At 41.2% G+C, this 18,728-nt stretch overlaps 1 protein-coding gene and 1 long non-coding RNA gene across 2 annotated transcripts in view; one reads left to right on the top strand and one right to left on the bottom strand.

Moving 5' to 3' along the window:
* LOC143731373 (uncharacterized) overlaps positions 1–18,728 on the top strand; it is a 315,959-nt gene that overhangs the window by 296,092 nt on the left and 1,139 nt on the right. The gene's annotated exons all lie outside the window — the stretch shown is intronic.
* The window catches only part of LOC143731316 (lipoprotein lipase), a 19,750-nt gene continuing 2,988 nt past the window's right edge, over positions 1,967–18,728 (bottom strand). Inside the window, exons 4-10 of the mRNA XM_077222157.1 lie at positions 16,229–16,337; positions 15,378–15,611; positions 14,044–14,286; positions 7,387–7,507; positions 6,494–6,670; positions 3,235–3,342; positions 1,967–3,148 (exon numbers count right to left, since the gene is read on the bottom strand). Of these exons, the coding sequence (XP_077078272.1) occupies positions 2,998–3,148; positions 3,235–3,342; positions 6,494–6,670; positions 7,387–7,507; positions 14,044–14,286; positions 15,378–15,611; positions 16,229–16,337 (1,143 nt within the window). The 3' untranslated portion in view covers positions 1,967–2,997. The remainder of the gene's footprint in view (positions 3,149–3,234; positions 3,343–6,493; positions 6,671–7,386; positions 7,508–14,043; positions 14,287–15,377; positions 15,612–16,228; positions 16,338–18,728) is intronic.

The raw sequence follows: 18,728 nt of genomic DNA, 5'->3' as shown, positions 1-18,728 counted from the left end.
CTGTCTCATGATGTCGGTGAATCGCAGGAATGGTGCAAACATATCCACATCGCTACAATATGATGCTTTCTTAAAGGATCAGTTCACTTTCCTGATAATTTACTCATCCAAGATGTTCATGTCTTTCTTTCTTCAGTCGAAAAGAAATTAAGGTTTTTGAGGAAAACATTTCAGAAGGTCTGAAGGTCCCAGCAGAGGAATGATGGTCTTATCTAGCAAAACGATGTCATTTTCTAAAAAAAAACTAAAAAAAACGGTTTTAACCACAAATTCTCGTTTTACACATTACGTAATCACGTTGGAAAGGTCACGCGTGACGTAGGCGTAAGTGAGGTCGAAAAACTCACATCTAATTTTCAACTCTAACTTTAAAATCGCCCGACCTCGTTGTTTTACCTTTTTTAGGGAAATGGCACTTGACTTAGTTTTTGCACGTTCACTTTGTAAACACTAGGTCTGTACTTCGCCTACGTCACGATTGACCTTTCCAACGTTATTAAAGGTGCCTTGTGTCATGTCCGCCAAAAAATCAATTCACACTCCACATTCCATATAGTCCAGTCATTTTATGAAAAAAGGTTGAACAAATTGCAACAGAAGCAAACTCAACTGATTTTGTATCCTCAATATGTCCTGAGTAAGGAAAAAAAGCCCAGAAGAATCCCATTAGGGGAAAGTTTCGAAAAAGACCCAAATATATCCCATTCATACGCCTATATTCATTCTTTTTCTCACGTGAAAAGGGTAAAAATTTTAACCTTTAGATATCATCATGAAAATTACTGAGTTGATTACTTACATCAAGACAAACAAAAAATGTATTACAAGTTTTTTGAAATAGTTTGTTAACATGGACAAACGGTGCATAATATAATTACGTATTAGCTAATTTGCATAATTACCCAAACAGTTCTAAACATTGGGTATAGCCAGGTGAAAATGTTTTTTTTTAATCTTGTTGACATATAACAGTAAACTATTTAATATTAAGGTCTGAATGGAACCCATTTATGCTACCCATGAACAGGAAGAAGTACTTTAGAAACCAGCCTTTATTAATTATTATTGCAGAGATGGGGTTTGGGCATTGAGTGCATTGTGTACGTAATTAGATTTTTTGATCCAGACACTTTTTATTTCACCTACCTTTTGTCTTCTGCATTCTCCTTACCCGTGTCTCCTGTTCTTCCCTCAGACTCATCCCCCAGAAACAGTCCCACGGCCCCAGCCCCAAACCCCATCTCTGCCATTTTCACGTGAGAAAAAGAATGAATAGGCGTATGAATGGGATATATTTGGGTCTTTTTCGAAACTTTCCCCTAATGGGATTCTTCGGGTCTTTTTTTTCGTTACTCAGGACATATTGAGGATACAAAATCAGTTGAGTTTGCTTCTGTTGCAATTTGTTTAAGGTTGACCCCCATTTTGGCTTAAAATGACTGGACTAATACCAGATGGGGGCAGTATACCTCCAGAAAGTGAATTGATCTACTCTAGAGTAACAAACGAGAAGCGGCATAGTCTCTATGCTCCGCCCCTACCTTCACAACGACCCTAGAGCCATAGCCGAAGCCGAGCCAACTCCTAATAGAGGACGTTTTGACTCCAGAGGAACGTTGGTTGATGTCAAGTGATTTTTAAATATGACATCTTCAAGCTACTCCCCTTCACCTTTACCAGTGAATATGTTCATATTCGTTTTGTTCATATTACTTTTTTATTGTTAGTTTGAATTACATTAATTTGACAGACAGCATTCGCTGATGTTGACCAAGCTAGCGCCACTCAGAGCTGCCAACTCTCACGAATTCACCGTGAGACACACACAATTGACACTTTTCACACGCTCTCAGTCACGCCACACATCAATTTTTTTCACGCACAGAAAAATCGCAAAGCAAAGAGGACACTGAGACCGACAGACTAAACAGAGCAGGTTAGGTATGATATAAAAAAATCTCAGCTCTCAGATTCTGTCAATTTTATTACGCAATTCAAACAATAAATACCATTTTGGCGCTTGTAAATGTTACACGACAGATCCCTAGCGCACGTGAACCGATCATCTCTACTAGCTAATAGTAAAAAAACACGAACACTGTTGAAAGATACACTAGGCTACAACTTACCAAAATGTATTCCTCATACATAATATCGACCAATCATTTTTTTTAATCAGCGTGCAGAGGTCAATAACACAGCTGGAGAACAAATATGTCAGATTTACCTCAGGAAAGCAATTTAATACACATAATATAATTAGCTAATGTTACATTTTATCATCAGCTTGGTAGAGAAGGGCTCTGGTAGATAACAGGTGAAAACCGGATCGGATCTGTGGGTAGAGCTAACTATCAAACACATCAGGTGCAAGTACGCCCACAAGCCGTGCAAGTTATTCGTGTATTGCAGTTTGACTGGTGTTGCCCGCATACCGCCTCCCATGGCCGAAACTGGTATTATGTCGGGCCGTGGCTAGTAATTTAGCATGCTAATTCAGGTTGATATCTCTGCAGCACTATAACTTGTCATTTTTTTAATGACATCATCGCCCTTATTTCTTCTCATTCTTTTGATGCGTGTAGCTAATTTCTTGGATATTTTTACCTCAATTCTTACACATGGCACCTTTAAGTACTGCGTGGGAGGGGGAGGGGGTACTGAAGTTAACTAATCCTTTAATTGCTTCTTTATTCTCTGTCATCTTTGTTGTGTTTATTTTGTTACTGAGAGGAAAGCGCACAGCACATATTTACATCTTCATCTAAACATCGCTCTCAGCAGCGCCAACGGCATCTGGATGTTCGTTTATCGCTGCAAAGGTCTAACTTCTTTTTACTTCTAATAAAATATATCAGGGCCTTGAATCACAGTCAGGCTTTTGTACTTTACGACGAGCAGAAAGTGCTGCTGCAGTTCACGTAACGGCCACCGGTGTCGCTAATAACAAGAGTTTCTGTTTCTACATATAGCCCTCGTTAAATTCTCTGCGTTGACTCATAAAGTTGTGTTTAGATTTGTTGTTGTTTCTGTCATGATGACCTCTGTTGATTCATTATGAAGTGACGCTGGTTCTTTTCTCATAACTGCGGTTGCTTCATTGACGCCCTGTTTGAAGAAGCTTCCATGATGTTTCAGTCTGTGCTTCCTGAACATCCATAAGTGGAGAGAGAGAGACAGAAAGTTTTGCATATATAAGGCGTGATATCTAATTTTCAGTGAATGTAAAGTTACCTCTCCTCTCTCCTGCTCTGCGGCGTCTCACTGGACTTCACAAACACAACAGGCTCTCCACCCTGAATGAGGGAACCAAACTCTCCATCTTTGGGTCTGAACATTACCCTTCAAAACAAAAGAAAAAATGAACATTTTTGCTTTAAAGACCACCTGTGGTGAAAATCCAGCTTTTAATGTTGTTTATATGTCTATACCAAAGTCAGTTCACCATACCACGACAAGGTGTTTTTAATATGCTTTAAGTCAAACCATTTCATCATAAGTCGAGTATTTTCTTCTTAAAACTGCAGTGAACCAAAGTCTCAAAAACACGGTTTGAAATCGCAGGTGTTTCTGACGTCACAAACTACCTTGTAACCAATCAGATCAACGTGTGATCTTCAACGAGTGGATCTCTGAGTGAGTGAGTGGAGGCGGGGCTCATTTGCATATTCATAAAGCGGCGTATACTAAATGAGGCAAGGGTGTAGAGTTACATTCGAGCTGTTTTAAGGCATTAAGAATTATTTTTTCCAAGAAAACAATGTTTAAATATGTAATTTTGGAGATTAAAGATGAGTTTTAAGGGATAAAATTGACTACAGGGGGACTTTAATTATTTTGTTTAATTTATTAATAATCAGTTTTTGTCTTACTTTCACTACAATAACCCGCTGTATGTTTTGCAGTTATGAGATTACATCGTCACCCTTTATTCAAATATTATTAAAAATCTGTTAAAGATTTTCTAATCTTATGTTGCGTAGTTGTGCTTGGAGTCGATTGTTTACTTGTGATAACGCAATGAAACATGCCAAATTGTGCTGACATCATTTATGGCCAGGCTTTATGAACTAAAATACCTAAAAAAAAGTTTAGTGGTTTGTTCTTTCCTCATATTTAAAATGTAAAAAAAAAAAAATTATTAGGTTATTAAAAAAAAACATTCCCTCCAGATATCACTTTTGGCCACTACTGTATTTATAATACTATTCAAAAGTAGTTGGTAATATTTTTTAAATGTTTTTGTCTCTTTAAGACACCCTTTAAGTTACTTTTGCTCACCAATGCTGCATTTATTTGATTAAAAATACAGTAATATTATGAGATAATTACAATTTAAAATAGCCATTTTCTATGTGAATATATGTTCAAATGTATTTGTATGTTTATTCCTGTGATCAAGGGATCCTGTGATCCTGTGAATTTTCAGCATCATTGCTCCAGTCTTCAGTGTCACCTGATCCTTCAGAAATCATTCTAATATGTGTGTGTGTGTGTGTGTGTGTGTGTGTGTGTGTGTGTGTGTGTGTGTGTGTGTGTGTGTGTGTGTGTGTGTGTGCGTTTGACTTTTGGTTTCGAGTTTTGTTGATTCTTGTTTTCAGGTCTTTTATTTTGAAGTTTAGTCATGGTCATGTTTCCTTGTTTGTCATGTGTTTCCCTTGCCCTCATGTGATCCAGTCATGTGCCTCCTTGGGCACGTTCAAACTCAAACCGGTTCGCAACGTTTTGCTATGGTTTCTGAATTGAACGACATGTTTCCTGGAGATAGTGTGCAATGGGGTTTGAGATACGTTTTCTCTTGTTTGGTGGGTGTGTCGAAAATATATATGAACCACGCGGTATTAAAGAGACAGCTCGCACAATGGGTCCGAGTAAAGTCGTTTACAAATGTGTCCGCTGACACCCGGTATACGCAACAATTGAAGATATAAGAAGACATGTTTGTCGTAAGAGTTTTATAGTAAAAATATAGCATATCAATAGTGATCAGTAATAATGATAAGCCTAATACTCACAATAAAAATAATAAGGTCATACAGATCATAACACAGACTCGGAGGAAAGAAGTGGATTATCCTTCACCTGAAATGTTTGTCTTTTCATCCTTAAATCCGAGGCAAATGTTGGATCACAATAATTACTGTACGAACCACAGTTTCCACAAATCCCTTCACTCGATTGGGAATTTGGGATGTTCTCTTTTTTTCTGGATGGCAAGGGCAGTGACTGTAACATTGAGCGTATTTTGCAGTATTAAACACGTGTTTATACCGATTTCATCAGGCTCTGAAAATTCTTCAATAAGAACCGAAAGAATGGCCTTCTCAGCTGCCGTAGCTGCAACTCTTGTGTCATCAGAACTTGTGTTCAACGCACCACCGTTTCGTTTAAAAAACGTTTCGCAACTTTTTTTGTCAGGGCTGAACGCATCCCTTGTTTCATGTGTAATGTTCTCATTGGTTGGTCTAGTCATGCTTCCTGTGTTCTCATTGGTTGGTCTAGTCATGTTTCCTGTGTTCTCATTGGTTGATCTAGTCAGGTTTCCTGTGTTCTCATTGGTTGGTCTAGTCAGGTTTCCTGTGTTCTCATTGGTTGGTCTAGTCATGTTTCCTGTGTTCTCATTGGTTGGTCTAGTCATGTTTCCTGTGTTCTCATTGGTTGGTCTAGTCATGTTTCCTGTGTTCTCATTGGTTGGTCTAGTCATGTTTCCTGTGTTCTCATTGGTTGGTCTAGTCATGTTTCCTGTGTTCTCATTGGTTGGTCTAGTCATGTTTCCTGTGTTCTCATTGGTTGGTCTAGTCATGTTTCCTGTGTTCTCATTGGTTGGTCTAGTCATGTTTCCTGTGTTCTCATTGGTTCATTGTGCACAGGTGTCCCTTGTTAGTCTCTCTCTCTCTCTCTCTCTCTCTCTCTCTCTCTCTCTCTCTCTCTCTCTCTCTCTCTCTCTCTCTCTCTCTCTCTCTCTCTCTCTCTCTCTCTCTCTCTCTCTCTCTCTCTCTCTCTCTCTCTCTCTCTCTCTCTCTCTCTCTCTCTCTCTCTCTCTCTCTCTCTCTCTCTCTCTCTCTCTCTCTCTCTCTCTCTCTCTCTCTCTCTCTCTCTCTCTCTCTCTCTCTCTCTCTCTCTCTCTCTCTCTCTCTCTCTCTCTCTCTCTCTCTCTCTCTCTCTCTCTCTCTCTCTCTCTCTCTCTCTCTCTCTCTCTCTCTCTCTCTCTCTCTCTCTCTCTCTCTCTCTCTCTCTCTCTCTCTCTCTCTCTCTCTCTCTCTCTCTCTCTCTCTCTCTCTCTCTCTCTCTCTCTCTCTCTCTCTCTCTCTCTCTCTCTCTCTCTCTCTCTCTCTCTCTATGTAAAATGTGGTTTATGTCTGCTCATGTTTGAGTCAAGTCTATGTTTTGTATTTGTTCACATTGGATTTAATAAACTGCACATGGGCTCTTAACTCACAAAAAAACTGAACGTGCCAATATATAGTGGCTCTATGAACCTGAAATGACTCACCTGGACTGTGTTTCTCCAGATTTAATCCTCATTCTGCGAATGGTGAACTGATTGGTGCTGAAGAAGCCGTAGAGATACGAGTCCTTCTCCCAGTGGATGTTCAGCATCAGAAGCTCTCCGATGTCTTTATCAGACGTCACCAGGAAGGAGATGGTGCTGTTGCTGGTCAGGCTGGGCCTGGTTGCAAATCACAGGACATATGTTCATATTTCAGTGACCCTGTTTAAAATGGCTTTTATATTTTGTAAAAATAATTTTAAAAAAAGGGACAAAAAAAGAGGGAACATATCATACCCGTGTTAGCATCCCTTCATCGGTTACCTGTTCAACTCAAGAGTTGATTTTAAGGTTTTAGTATTTGTATTTAAAGCACTTCATGGTCTTGCCGCCACCTATATTTCAGATTTCTACTCTCCTGAGAGAATGCTTATAACCTCCACTCTATTAAATCTCGACTTAAATCCATGTGCGACAGGGCTTTCTCAGTTTTTGGTCCAAACCTTACCTTTTTCCATTAGATCATCCCCTACCCTAACCATATTTAAATCATCTCTTAAAACATATTATTTTTCTCAGGCTTATTCTTAATCTGATTACACTTGTAGTTTTAATTGTTTTGTTGGCTTGATGATGTTTTGTATTAAATCTATTATTTTCTGATGTTTTTCTTCAAATATATTTTATTAATATTTCAATTTTATTGTATGACGATATTTCCTTGGTCAGCATTCTTGTTGTTTTAAGGTGCTATATAAATAAATTTGACCTTGACCTTGTCCTTGTATCATTTCAGATATGTTTAAGTGTGATGTAAGTGTCGAAATAATTTTGGGGCCACTGAATTAGTAAAATTACTAAAAAAAAAAAAAGTATTTTAAAATAAGGTAACTCACACAATGACCGAGATGTCATCTCTTTCATCGGTCGTCCCGAACAGAGACACTTTCATTGGCTGCTCCAGCAAAGTCATGTTTTTGTCACTGAAAAGATGCAGCTTAATCTGGTAATGAAACACTGCAAGAGACCAAGAGAGAGGAATATAAAAATCACAAGATTCAATTCATAAGTTTTAAAAGTTCATTATGTGCAGCTGTATCTGGTTAGTATGGAAGCTTGTTTCTGCCACAGAAAGAAAAATAAAAAAGGTAATTGCGACTTTTTATCTCACAATTGCGAGTTTACATCTCAGAATTGCGTGAAATAAAGTCGCAATTGCTTGTTATAAAGTCAGAATTGCGTGATATAAAGTCAGAATTGCGTGATATAAAGTCGCAATTGCGTGTTATAAAGTCAGAATTGCGTGATATAAAGTCACAATTGCGTGTTATAAAGTCAGAATTATGAGATAAAAACTCACAATTGCGAGAAATATAATTGAAATTCTGACTTTTTCTCTCACAATTGCGAGTTTACATCTCAGAATTGCATGTTATAAAGTCAGAATTGCGAGATATAAAGTCGCAATTGTGTGTTATAAAGTCAGAATTGTGAGATATAAAGTCAGAATTGCGTGATATAAAGTCGCAATTGTGTGTTATAAAGTCAGAATTGCGAGATATAAAGTCAGAATTGCGTGATATAAAGTCGCAATTGTGTGTTATAAAGTCAGAATTACGAGATATAAAGTCAGAATTGCGTGATATAAAGTCGCAATTGTGTGTTATAAAGTCAGAATTGCGTGATATAAAGTCTCAATTGCGTGTTATAAAGTCAGAATTATGAGATAAAAACTCACAATTGCGAGAAATATAATTGAAATTCTGACTTCTCACAATTGCGAGTTTACATCTCAGAATTGCATGTTATAAAGTCAGAATTGCGAGATATAAAGTCGCAATTGTGTGTTATAAAGTCAGAATTGTGAGATATAAAGTCAGAATTGCGTGATATAAAGTCGCAATTGTGTGTTATAAAGTCAGAATTGCGAGATATAAAGTCAGAATTGCGTGATATAAAGTCGCAATTGTGTGTTATAAAGTCAGAATTGTGAGATATAAAGTCAGAATTGCGTGATATAAAGTCGCAATTGTGTGTTATAAAGTCAGAATTACGAGATATAAAGTCAGAATTGCGTGATATAAAGTCGCAATTGTGTGTTATAAAGTCAGAATTGCGAGATATAAAGTCAGAATTGCGAGATATAAAGTCAGAATTGCGTGATATAAAGTCGCTATTGCCTGTTATAAAGTCAGAATTGTGAGATATAAACTCGCAATTATGTGTTATAAAGTCAGATTTGCGAGAAAAAAAGTCAGAATTGTTAGTTCCCTTTCGAGGGAACTCGAACTGCGTCGGTTACGACACTAGGGGAACGCCCTTCAGCGTAGCGCGTCTGAATTTATGAATGAAACCGAATCCAATCCTATTGGCGTTGCGTGATGACGTAGCGTGTGACGGCATAAGCGGATGTATACAAAAGCACGCCGGCACACCGACATGTCAGCTTTTTGCTATTCAGCAAGCGCTCTGTGTATATGTGAACAAGTCTGTCCTATTTGGTGTTGTATGTCCTGTTAAAGTAAGTTGCAGATCTCGCGTTTGCCGAGGCAGCGCTTAGATTACGAGTGTATTTTGCAATAAGATTCTGTGTCTGGGATCTCGCGTTTGCCGAGGCAGCGCGTAGGTTTAAGGTTTTGCCTCGCAGTTGCAATACAGAATCTAGTAGCTCGGATCTCGCGTTTGGCGAGGCAGCGCTTAGATTACGAGTGTATGTTGCAATAAGTTTCTGTGGCTGGGATCTCGCATTTGCCGAGGCAGCGCGTAGGTTTAAGGTTGCCTTGCAGTTGCAATACAGAATCTAGTAGCTCGGATCTCGTGTTTGCCGAGGCAGCATGTAGGTTACGAGTCTACTTTGCAGTTTGCTGTGTGAGTACGAGGCATGAACAGTCAGCTCCTGAGGGTGCTGGCTGTGTTCACTGAGAAATAACTCGCCGCACACGTGCGTTTCGGGTATCTCAGCCTCGCGCCTGTTGACTTTCTTCTCGAGAGATGAAAGCCAAAGATATTGTGTACTACTCGTATCTCGCGTTTGTTAAGGCAACGCGTTACGGGTCTGCAATAAAAGGTACACACGCGATCTGATAAATAATACTGTTTAGGTGCGAGGCATTCACAGTCAGCTCCTGAGGGTGCTGGCTGTGTTCATTGAGAAATATCTTGACGCGTACAGCCGTGCGCTGTCAGGTGTTTCAGTCTCGCGCCTGTTGACTTTCTTCTCCAGGGATGAAAGCCAAATTATAACGGCTTGAATCTCGCGTTTGCCGAGGCAGCCTGTAGGTTACGAGATCGTATAATTAAAAACAGTATTCTGGTGTTTATGGCTGCATTTAATTCCTACAGCCTACCATTCAGACCGTGTTTCACTTATCCAGTGTTATGGCTGCATTTAATTCCGAGGAGTTAAAGTAATTAAAAATTGTATCTGACTTAGAACTTGGTTAGATATTTTAATTCAGCCTACCATATGAAGGAGAGTATCGCTTCTAGAGGTCCCCCTCAAAAAAAAAAAAAAAAAAAAAAAAAAAAAAAACCTGAGCTTGGGATTCTAGGCGGCGCTCTCGCCCAAAGCCAGGAAGGCGTCGGGAGAAAGGTCCTAACTTGTGTGAGACCTTGGAGGGCTGTCCCCCCCGAAAGAGAGCGATCAAGATCCCCTCTCTCACCGGGCCCTCAGGAAACTGGTGTCAGCATCCCGCTGCTAGTTGCGCTTCGGGACACATCAGTTTCCAGCGAATGCACGCTGCTCTGTCTGCCCCAAGAGCTTGCGGCCAGGCAGCACTGGCATCCGCACACCGAGAGTCGTTTTCGATTATTCCCTGCCGGTCTTCCACTTCAGGGTATCGTGAAGGGCTCTCACAAGACACTTGACACCAGCCCCGAGGGGCTGGTTCCCTTGCTGAATTTTGTGGAGGCATGGTATGTCTCCCCAATATTTCTCCATGGGTCCTGTGCACTGTTGAAATTGGATACAGGCTGCAGTTCCGGGTCCGCCCACCAAGGTAAGTATCAACGGGGTGGTTTGGACTGCAGTAGACCCACAGCAGGGTCAAGTGTTAGAACAGGAAGTTCACTCGCTGCTGGAAAAAGGGGCCATAGAGCTAGTTCCCCCACCAGTCAGGGAGTCCGGTTTCTACAGCCGGTACTTCATAGTTCCAAAGAAGTATGGAGGGTTGCGTCCAATTTTAGATCTGAAGCATCTGAATCGGTCTCTGAGGAGATTACGATAGAGTCACGATAGATCTAAAAGACGCCTACTTCCAAATCTCCATCCTTCCATCTCACAGGAAGTTCCTGAGGTTTGCTTTCGGGGGCGAAGCTTACCAATATCGGGTTCTTCCGTTCGGCCTAGCACTCTCCCCTCGCACTTTTACCAAGTGTATGGATGCAGCTCTAGCACCCCTGAGGCGAATATTGGCCCAGTCGCGAGAGCTGGCGATTCGGCATCGAGATGTCGTCCTCGCCCGCATCCAGAGCCTGGGGTTGAGACTCAACACGAAGAAGAGCGTGTTGACACCAGCCCAGAGAACCATGTTCCTGGGAGTGGTGTGGGACTCGGTCACGATGCGAGCACAGTTGTCTCCTGCTCGGATCGAGTCTATCCTGACCACAGTGTCCAGGATAAGCTAGGCCAGGCCGTCACTGTCAAACACTTTCAGAGAGTGTTGGGTCTCATGGCAGCAGCGTCCAGCGTGATACCTTCTGGCCTGCTACACATGAGAGCTTTACAGTGGTGGTTGAGAACCAAGGGGTTTTCCCCGAGGGGAAATCCATTCCACTTGATAAGGGTTACGCGCAGATGCCTTCGTTCCCTTTCAATTTGGAAGCCTTGGTTCCTGTCCCAGGGTCCCAATTGGGAGCGTTATGTTGCCGAGTATCTATTTCGACAGACGCCTCCCTCACGGGCTGGGGCGCGGTCATGGACGGCCGCTTTATGAGAGGTCTCTGGCAGGACCATCATTCCTCTTGGCACATAAATTGCCTAGAAATGTTGGCGGTGTTCCGGGCTCTGAGGAGCTTTCTGCCAGACCTCCATGGTCGCCATGTCCTAGTAAGATCCGACAGCATGTCGGTGGTATCTTACCTAAACCGTCAGGGGGGTCTGAGGTCGCGCCCTCTGTGCAGACTGGCGCATCAGATACTCCTGTGGTCCCAGCGGAGACTGTCGTCTCTCAGGGCAATGTATGTCCCGGGGGACCAGAACCAGGGAGCAGACGTACTGTCGAAGCAGGGGCTGAGGCCCGGGGAATGGAGACTCCACCCCGAGGTGGTGGAGTTAATATGCGAGAGGTTTGGCCCAGTGGAAGTGGACCTATTTGCGTCTCGAGAGACGACACACTGTCCACTGTGGTTCTCCCTCACACATCCAGCCCCGCTGGGGTTGGATGCCATCATGCAGACGTGGCCGAGGCTGCGTCTGTACGCCTTTCCCCCAATCGCTCTGCTCCCAGGAGTTCTGGAAAGGGTCCGTCGGGACGGGGTCAGCCTACTATTAGTAGCCCCGTGTTGGCCGGCCCGAGTATGGTTTTCGGACATCATCCTGCTTCTGGCAGGCCCGCCATGGCAGATCCCTCTGAGGAGGGACCTGTTGTCTCAGGCAGAGGGCTCAGTTCTCCACCCTCGGCCCGAGCTGTGGAAACTGTGGGTCTGGCCCCTGAGGGGGAACAGTTCCTAGAAGCCGGCCTGTCAGCAGACGTGGTTGAAACTATACTCACTTCCAGAACTCCCTCCACGAGGAAGTTATACGGCCTTAAGTGGAATGTTTTTTCCATTTGGTGCAGAGAGCGTGTTTTGGACCCAGTTCACTGCCCAGTGGCTTCAGTGCTGGAGTTTCTCCAAGACCGCTTTTCTGCCGGGCCTACCCCGTCCACACTCAAGGTTTATGTGGCTGCCATTGCGGCATTCCACGCTCCTCTGAGTGATGGTCCTCTGGGGAGGCCTCACCTGGTCGTACGTTTCCTCCGTGGAGCCTGGAGGATGAGACCTGCGACTCACACCAGGGTTCACTCTTGGGACCTGGCAGTGGTTCTCGAAGGGCTGGCCGAGTCCCCCTTCGAACCATTGGAGTCGGCTGAGGCCAAGAACCTTTCATTTAAGGTGGTCTTTTTGTTGGCCATTACTTCTCTGAGGAGGGTAGGAGATCTCCAGGCGCTCTCTATTTCCAATGGGTGCTTGGAGTTTGCTCCAGGCAACATTAAGGCCATCTTGCACCCCCGGCCCGGCTATTTGCCCAAGGTGCCATCTAATGTGGCACGGCCTTTGGTTCTGCAGGCATTTCATTCTCCACCTCATGTGACGGCGGATGAGGAGAGACTTCATCTGCTATGCCCTGTCAGAGCACTGCAGTGTTATATCCTGAGGTCCTCCTCATGGCGGAAGTCGGACCAGTTGCTGGTGTGTTTCGGGTCGCCCAAGAAGGGGCTTCCCGCCTCTAAGCAGACCATCAGCAACTGGATCATTCGGACTATTTCCCTGGCCTATCAGGTGTGCAATTTGCCTTCACCTATGGCCGTGAGGGCTCACTCCACCAGAGGCATGGCGTCCTCTAGAGCCCTCCTTTCAGGGGTTTCTATCCATGACATATGTGAGGCGGCTGGCTGGGCCACTCCGCACACATTCATGAGGTTTTACAGTCTGGACCTTTCCTCTTCACCCGGTGCACGAGTGCTTTCGTCCTAGATTGTGCCTGAAGACAGCTTCACACTAGGATGAGCGGGGTTCGTTGTGGTATAGTGGGTATCTCGTTCCCCTAGTGTCGTAACCGACGCAGTTCGAGTTCCCTCGAAAGGGAACGTCTCGGGTTACGTATGTAACCCTTGTTCCCTGAGAAAGGGAACGAGACACTGCGTCGGTTCGCCACACCTCACCCCGCCTGGAGCACTTGCTTCATAGCAAAAGCTGACATTTCTGTGTGCCGGCGTGCTTTTGTATACATCCGCTTATGCCGTCACACGCTACGTCATCACGCAACGCCAATAGGATTGGATTCGGTTTCATTCATAAATTCAGACGCGCTACGCTGAAGGGCGTTCCCCTAGTGTCGTAACCGACGCAGTGTCTCGTTCCCTTTCTCAGGGAACAAGGGTTACATACGTAACCCGAGACGTTTTTTCTCGCGCAATTCTGACTTTATAACACGCAATTGAGATTTTTTAAATATGAGGGAAGAACAAACCACTAATCTTGGTTAAGGTATTTATCTGAGAAAATTATTTGGCAGGCTACAGGTGTCTTTTTACCATACGAAAAAAAAACATGCATAGGAAAACAAAAAGCTCACAGGAAAAAGCATGTATTAACTTCTATATAATCAGTTATTAACTTTTTGTTTTTGCATGCGTTCATAATTTCTTTAAATGACAGCCTGTCCAAAAATGACGTTGGCACAATTTGGCATGTCTCATTGAGTTATTATCACAAATAAAACAATCGACTCCAAGCAGAACTATGCAATATGCTTACAAAATCTTAAAAAAAAGGAGAAGTAATATTTGAATAAAGATGTCAATTTTCCATCACTTTTGGCCTGTAGATTTGTAATAGCTATGGTTGCTCACCCTTATAGGGCATCATGTCCCGGGTTTTGAGGTACATCTTTGCGCTCCTGCTGCTGCGGATCTTGTTGACGTTGTATCCGAGTTTGTTGCAGCGGTTCTTGCGGCAGCTCAGACACAGTCCCTTGTTGAAGGAGTCTCTGGAGATGCAGCGAAACGCCCAGCTCTGGTGCGCCCGGTTCACCAGCGAGTCGATGAACAGGTGAATTGAGCGCTCGTGGGAACATTTGACAATCTGGTCCATGTCTGACAAAGGTCAAAGGGAAGGTGAGAGGTCAAACGTTTGGAGAAAAAAACAAGCTGACGGTACTTAACGGCTTTATGTTTACTGTACATATGCATTGATTTTAATAGAGTAAGCATTTTACTATCAGTGTTGTTATTGTTAACCGAAAAATGATTTTTAATGATTTTAGTTATGAAATAAAATAAAAAACACTTAAAACTTATTAGAAAATTAGAAATGTTGGCTAAAAAGAAATATTAAACAATAATAAAATGACAAAGGCACATAACAAAATGTATTTTAATAGTATTTTAACAGCAACAGTGCTGTTATTGTCAACTAAAACAAACTATTAAAAACCATATTCGGTAACAAACCTAGCTGAAATAAAATCAAATATAAATATTAGTTGAAAAGGTTGTATGTTGCCTGCAATTAGTTGAAATAAAAATAAATGTTAACTGAAATAATTATGAATAAAACTTAAATATAAATCAAAGCTAAATAGAAATATATATATAAACAAATAAATATATATATATATGACACAGATAAAACTGATTTTAATAGAGTAAGTATTTCACTAACAGTGTTGTAATTGTTAACGTTAACTAAAACTATTAAATTATTTTCAGCAATTTAAGCAAAGCTGAAATAAAATAAATATTAGATGAAAAACTAAAATGACAAAAAAAGATATATAAATTGAAGCCAATAAAAAAAAAAAAAAAAAAAAAAAAAAAAAGACAGCACACAACAAAATTACCAAAACCTAAACTAAAATGAAAACTGAAAATATAAAAACAAAACCCAATTGAAAATATTAATGGATACTAAAGCTGCACGATTTTTTTATGAAAATAAATATAACAATTCTGAATAGACAACTTAACATGAACTTTACTAGAAGTCCAAAATGTTAACTGCTGCATTCTGTGTAAAAATATATTATTTTTTAAAAATCGGGTTAAAAGAATGATTCAATGACAAACAACACTCACTTGTCGCCACCTACTGGTGTAACGATGTAATTGACGCAATCAATATTTGAAGCATCATAATACTTTCAAAACGTGATAATATAATATAACACAAAGTGAACAGTGCATACTGTATATGCCGTAGGTGGCGATGAGCTTCATGGTGTGCTGAATGGTGCAGCCGGGCTGGAAAGTGCCACCGTTGGGGTAGATGTCCACATGACCCACGGGTCTCTGGATGCCGATGCTGAGGTCCGGTGAGCCTCTGGTGTTTGTGTGCAGGACGTCCACAAACGAGGCGTCATCTGGTGACAGACGCCTCAGACTCTCTGCATTCTCAAAGCTGGGGCCCGCTGGGTCGAGACCTGCAAAACCATGACAAAATACTTTAGACTCATTCGTGTCCATTTAGTTATTACTAAGGTATCATAGGGGATACATTAAAAACATCTGACAAAGTTCCTTCTGGGACAGAAAAAGAGCAGATGTAAGGGATAATGTACATCCAGCCGGTTGTTATCTCAGAATAAACCCCTGACAGGGTGATGAGGACCCCGACGCGAAGCGGAGGTTTTAGTTTTTAAGAGATATTGATTTCGGATTAAACTGTTTTAAAATCATATATGTTTGTATCTTACAATCTAACAGTGCACAAAACAATAGTCACAAAGCTGCATTCGAACGAAACAAGAGAGAGCGAGTCCACGGTACTGGATGGCATAATTAAATAACTGTACACAAAATATTGATTTGACTGAGTTTTGATATTTTATTAGCTCACTAAATGCAAAACTTACACAAATAAAAAAACGTTCCTAGCAAGCGTATAGTGCTGACTTCAGTGACCCGGATGAGCCTGTGTTTCTGATTTCAGTGGTTGTTATCTGGGAGTAACATACCGCTGGATGGCGCGATTGACCAATCAGAATCAAGTATTCCACAGAGCCGTGTAATAAGGACTATTAAATGAAGCGTTTCCCACCTGTAATTCTGTTGACTTTGTTGTTGGTGAGGTTTCCTGCGACTCCTGCCACATGTGCACCGAGACTGTAGCCTAGAAGATGCACTTTCTCCAGCGGATATTCCAGCTCCTTTACAACCACACACACACACACACACACACACTCATGAAGCCTGTAACAACATGTATGGGTTCTGTATGCCCCCCCCCCCCCCCCCCCCCTCTCATTTATAATTTATAAATGAGAAATTATAGTTTGCTTAAAGTCGACATGAAGCGGAAGTCGCAATCGTCTTTGTTTCACCGTTGTGACGTATATCTGATTGAAATAATTTTTAATAATTAAAAACTGCAATATTCTATTAACAAAAGAAGAGAAAAAGAAAACAACCTTTTAGGATTATCAATATTTTCTCCATTGCAATGATAATTTAGGGGATCAGTTATTTTAGTATTATTTATGTATTTTATAAATGTAGAGTTTTTATTAAAATTTTGAATAAGCTTTTATTTTATATTTTAATTTTCACTAATTCTGCTATTTTTATACTACTTTTTTCTTTTATTTATTTCTGTTTTAGTTTTGTTCTAGTTAATTCTTAATTATTTCAAATTTGTAATTTTAGTGCTATTACAGACACACAGACAGACAGACAGACAGATCAGTGCTGTATTTGACACTGTCGATCACAACATACTTCTTGACAGGCTGGAAAACTGGGCTTCTAGGATAGTCCTAAAATGGTTCAGGTCATACTTGGAAGGGAGAGGTTATTATGTGAGTATAGGAGACCATAAGTCTGAGTGGACACCCATGACATGCGGAGTCCCTCAAGGCTCAATTCTTGCGCCACTCCTGTTCAACCTGTACATGCTCCCAATGAGCCAAATAATGAGAAAGAACCGAATCTCTTACCACAGCTATGCAGACGACACACCCTGACTCCCTTTGCCAATGCATTGATGAAGTCAACAATTGGATGTGCCAAAACTTTCTTCAGTTAAACAAAGACAAAACTGAAATCATTGCGTTTGGAAACAAAGATGAAGTTCTCAAGGTGAACGCATACCTTCAGTCAAGGGCCCAAACAACTAAAAATCAAGTCAGGAATCTTGGTGTGTCTCTAGAGTCAGACCTTAGTTTCAGTACTCATGTCAAAGCAATAATCAGCATACTATCATCTGAAAAATATTGCAAGAATTAGATGCTTAGAGACTTGTTCATGGTTTCATCACCAGTAGGGTGGATTATTGTAATGGACTTCTCACTGGCCTTCCCAAAAAGACCATAAGACAGTTGCAGCTCATACAGAACACTGAGCAGAACCAGAACATATGAACACATCACACCAGTCCTCAGGTCTTTACACTGGCTGCCAGTTACATTTAGGATTGATTACTGGTATATGAATCACTCAATGGCCTAGGACCTCAATACATTGCAGATATGCTCAGTGAATATAAACCCAACAGATCACTCAGATCATTAGGATCACATCAGCTAGAAATACCAAGGGTTCACTCTAAGCATGGCGAGTCTGCTTTTAGCTATTATGCTGGAACCAGCTTCCAGAAGATCCACTCCAAACATCAAATCCAGACTCAGAACACATCTGTGCATTTACTGAATGAGTACTGTGCCACCGTGCGTCCGACTGATTACACTGGATTTTATTTCTGCATTCTCCTTTTGATTCTAAACTCAAATGGCACTAAAAATTGGGTAAGAGGCAAACATATATTACTTACAGTTTTTTACAGTCGCTAGGACACATTTCTCAATACTTAGGTCAGTTTTTCAAAACTCTTCACACAGTTCTCCAAAGCAACTTTCAGCTCGGCACAGCAGTCAATTTCACTTTCAAAATGCACTAAAACTACCATATCACTTCATACATGTCTCAAATCAACACATTCTTCCATCACACTAGCAAAGGTTGACAGACAACAAACACACTTTGTCACCCATAAAACAATGACCTAAAAAACACTAACAACAGGTAGCATTATACAATGTTTTCTTCTGTAAAACAAGCTCACCTCTCTACTGTTTAGAGTTCACTGTAATATATTTTACTGGAATGAATCAGACATGATGCAGTATGCTTCAATATATTTTATGTCTTTTTTCTTTTGTTTTTTGCACAGACTAATTACAAAATACAAGAATTTGTACACACCATTCACCGATACAGATACAATAGGAATCAGATGTGGTTGGTCCAATTGTCCAATTGTTTTTATAGCATTTCATTTTTAGATTCGAAATATATTTCATCACAATATTACTGTAGAAATGTAGCAAATTGTTTTGAACATAAGTTTAACAGTTTTGAAAACAGTATGTAAGCATGTGCAAATTGGCCTGTAAGTACACAGAGTTTTGGTGGTTGTTGTGTCGAAGTGAGAAAAGAATTAATGTAATTGGAAAGATGTAGTCATTGAGTGCATTTTGTGCCAAAGCAATGATAAATGATTCACAGTTTATCCCACATGTACTTCTGTTGTGCTCACTGTGTGA

The sequence above is a fragment of the Siphateles boraxobius genome, unplaced genomic scaffold (genome assembly GCF_051911475.1).
Source record: "Siphateles boraxobius isolate OS27281-9 unplaced genomic scaffold, OSU_SipBor_1 86, whole genome shotgun sequence".
Classification (NCBI taxonomy): Eukaryota; Metazoa; Chordata; class Actinopteri; order Cypriniformes; family Leuciscidae; genus Siphateles; species Siphateles boraxobius.
The sequence above is the reverse complement of the archived record's forward strand: the minus strand, read 5'-3'. Positions and strand labels throughout refer to the sequence as shown.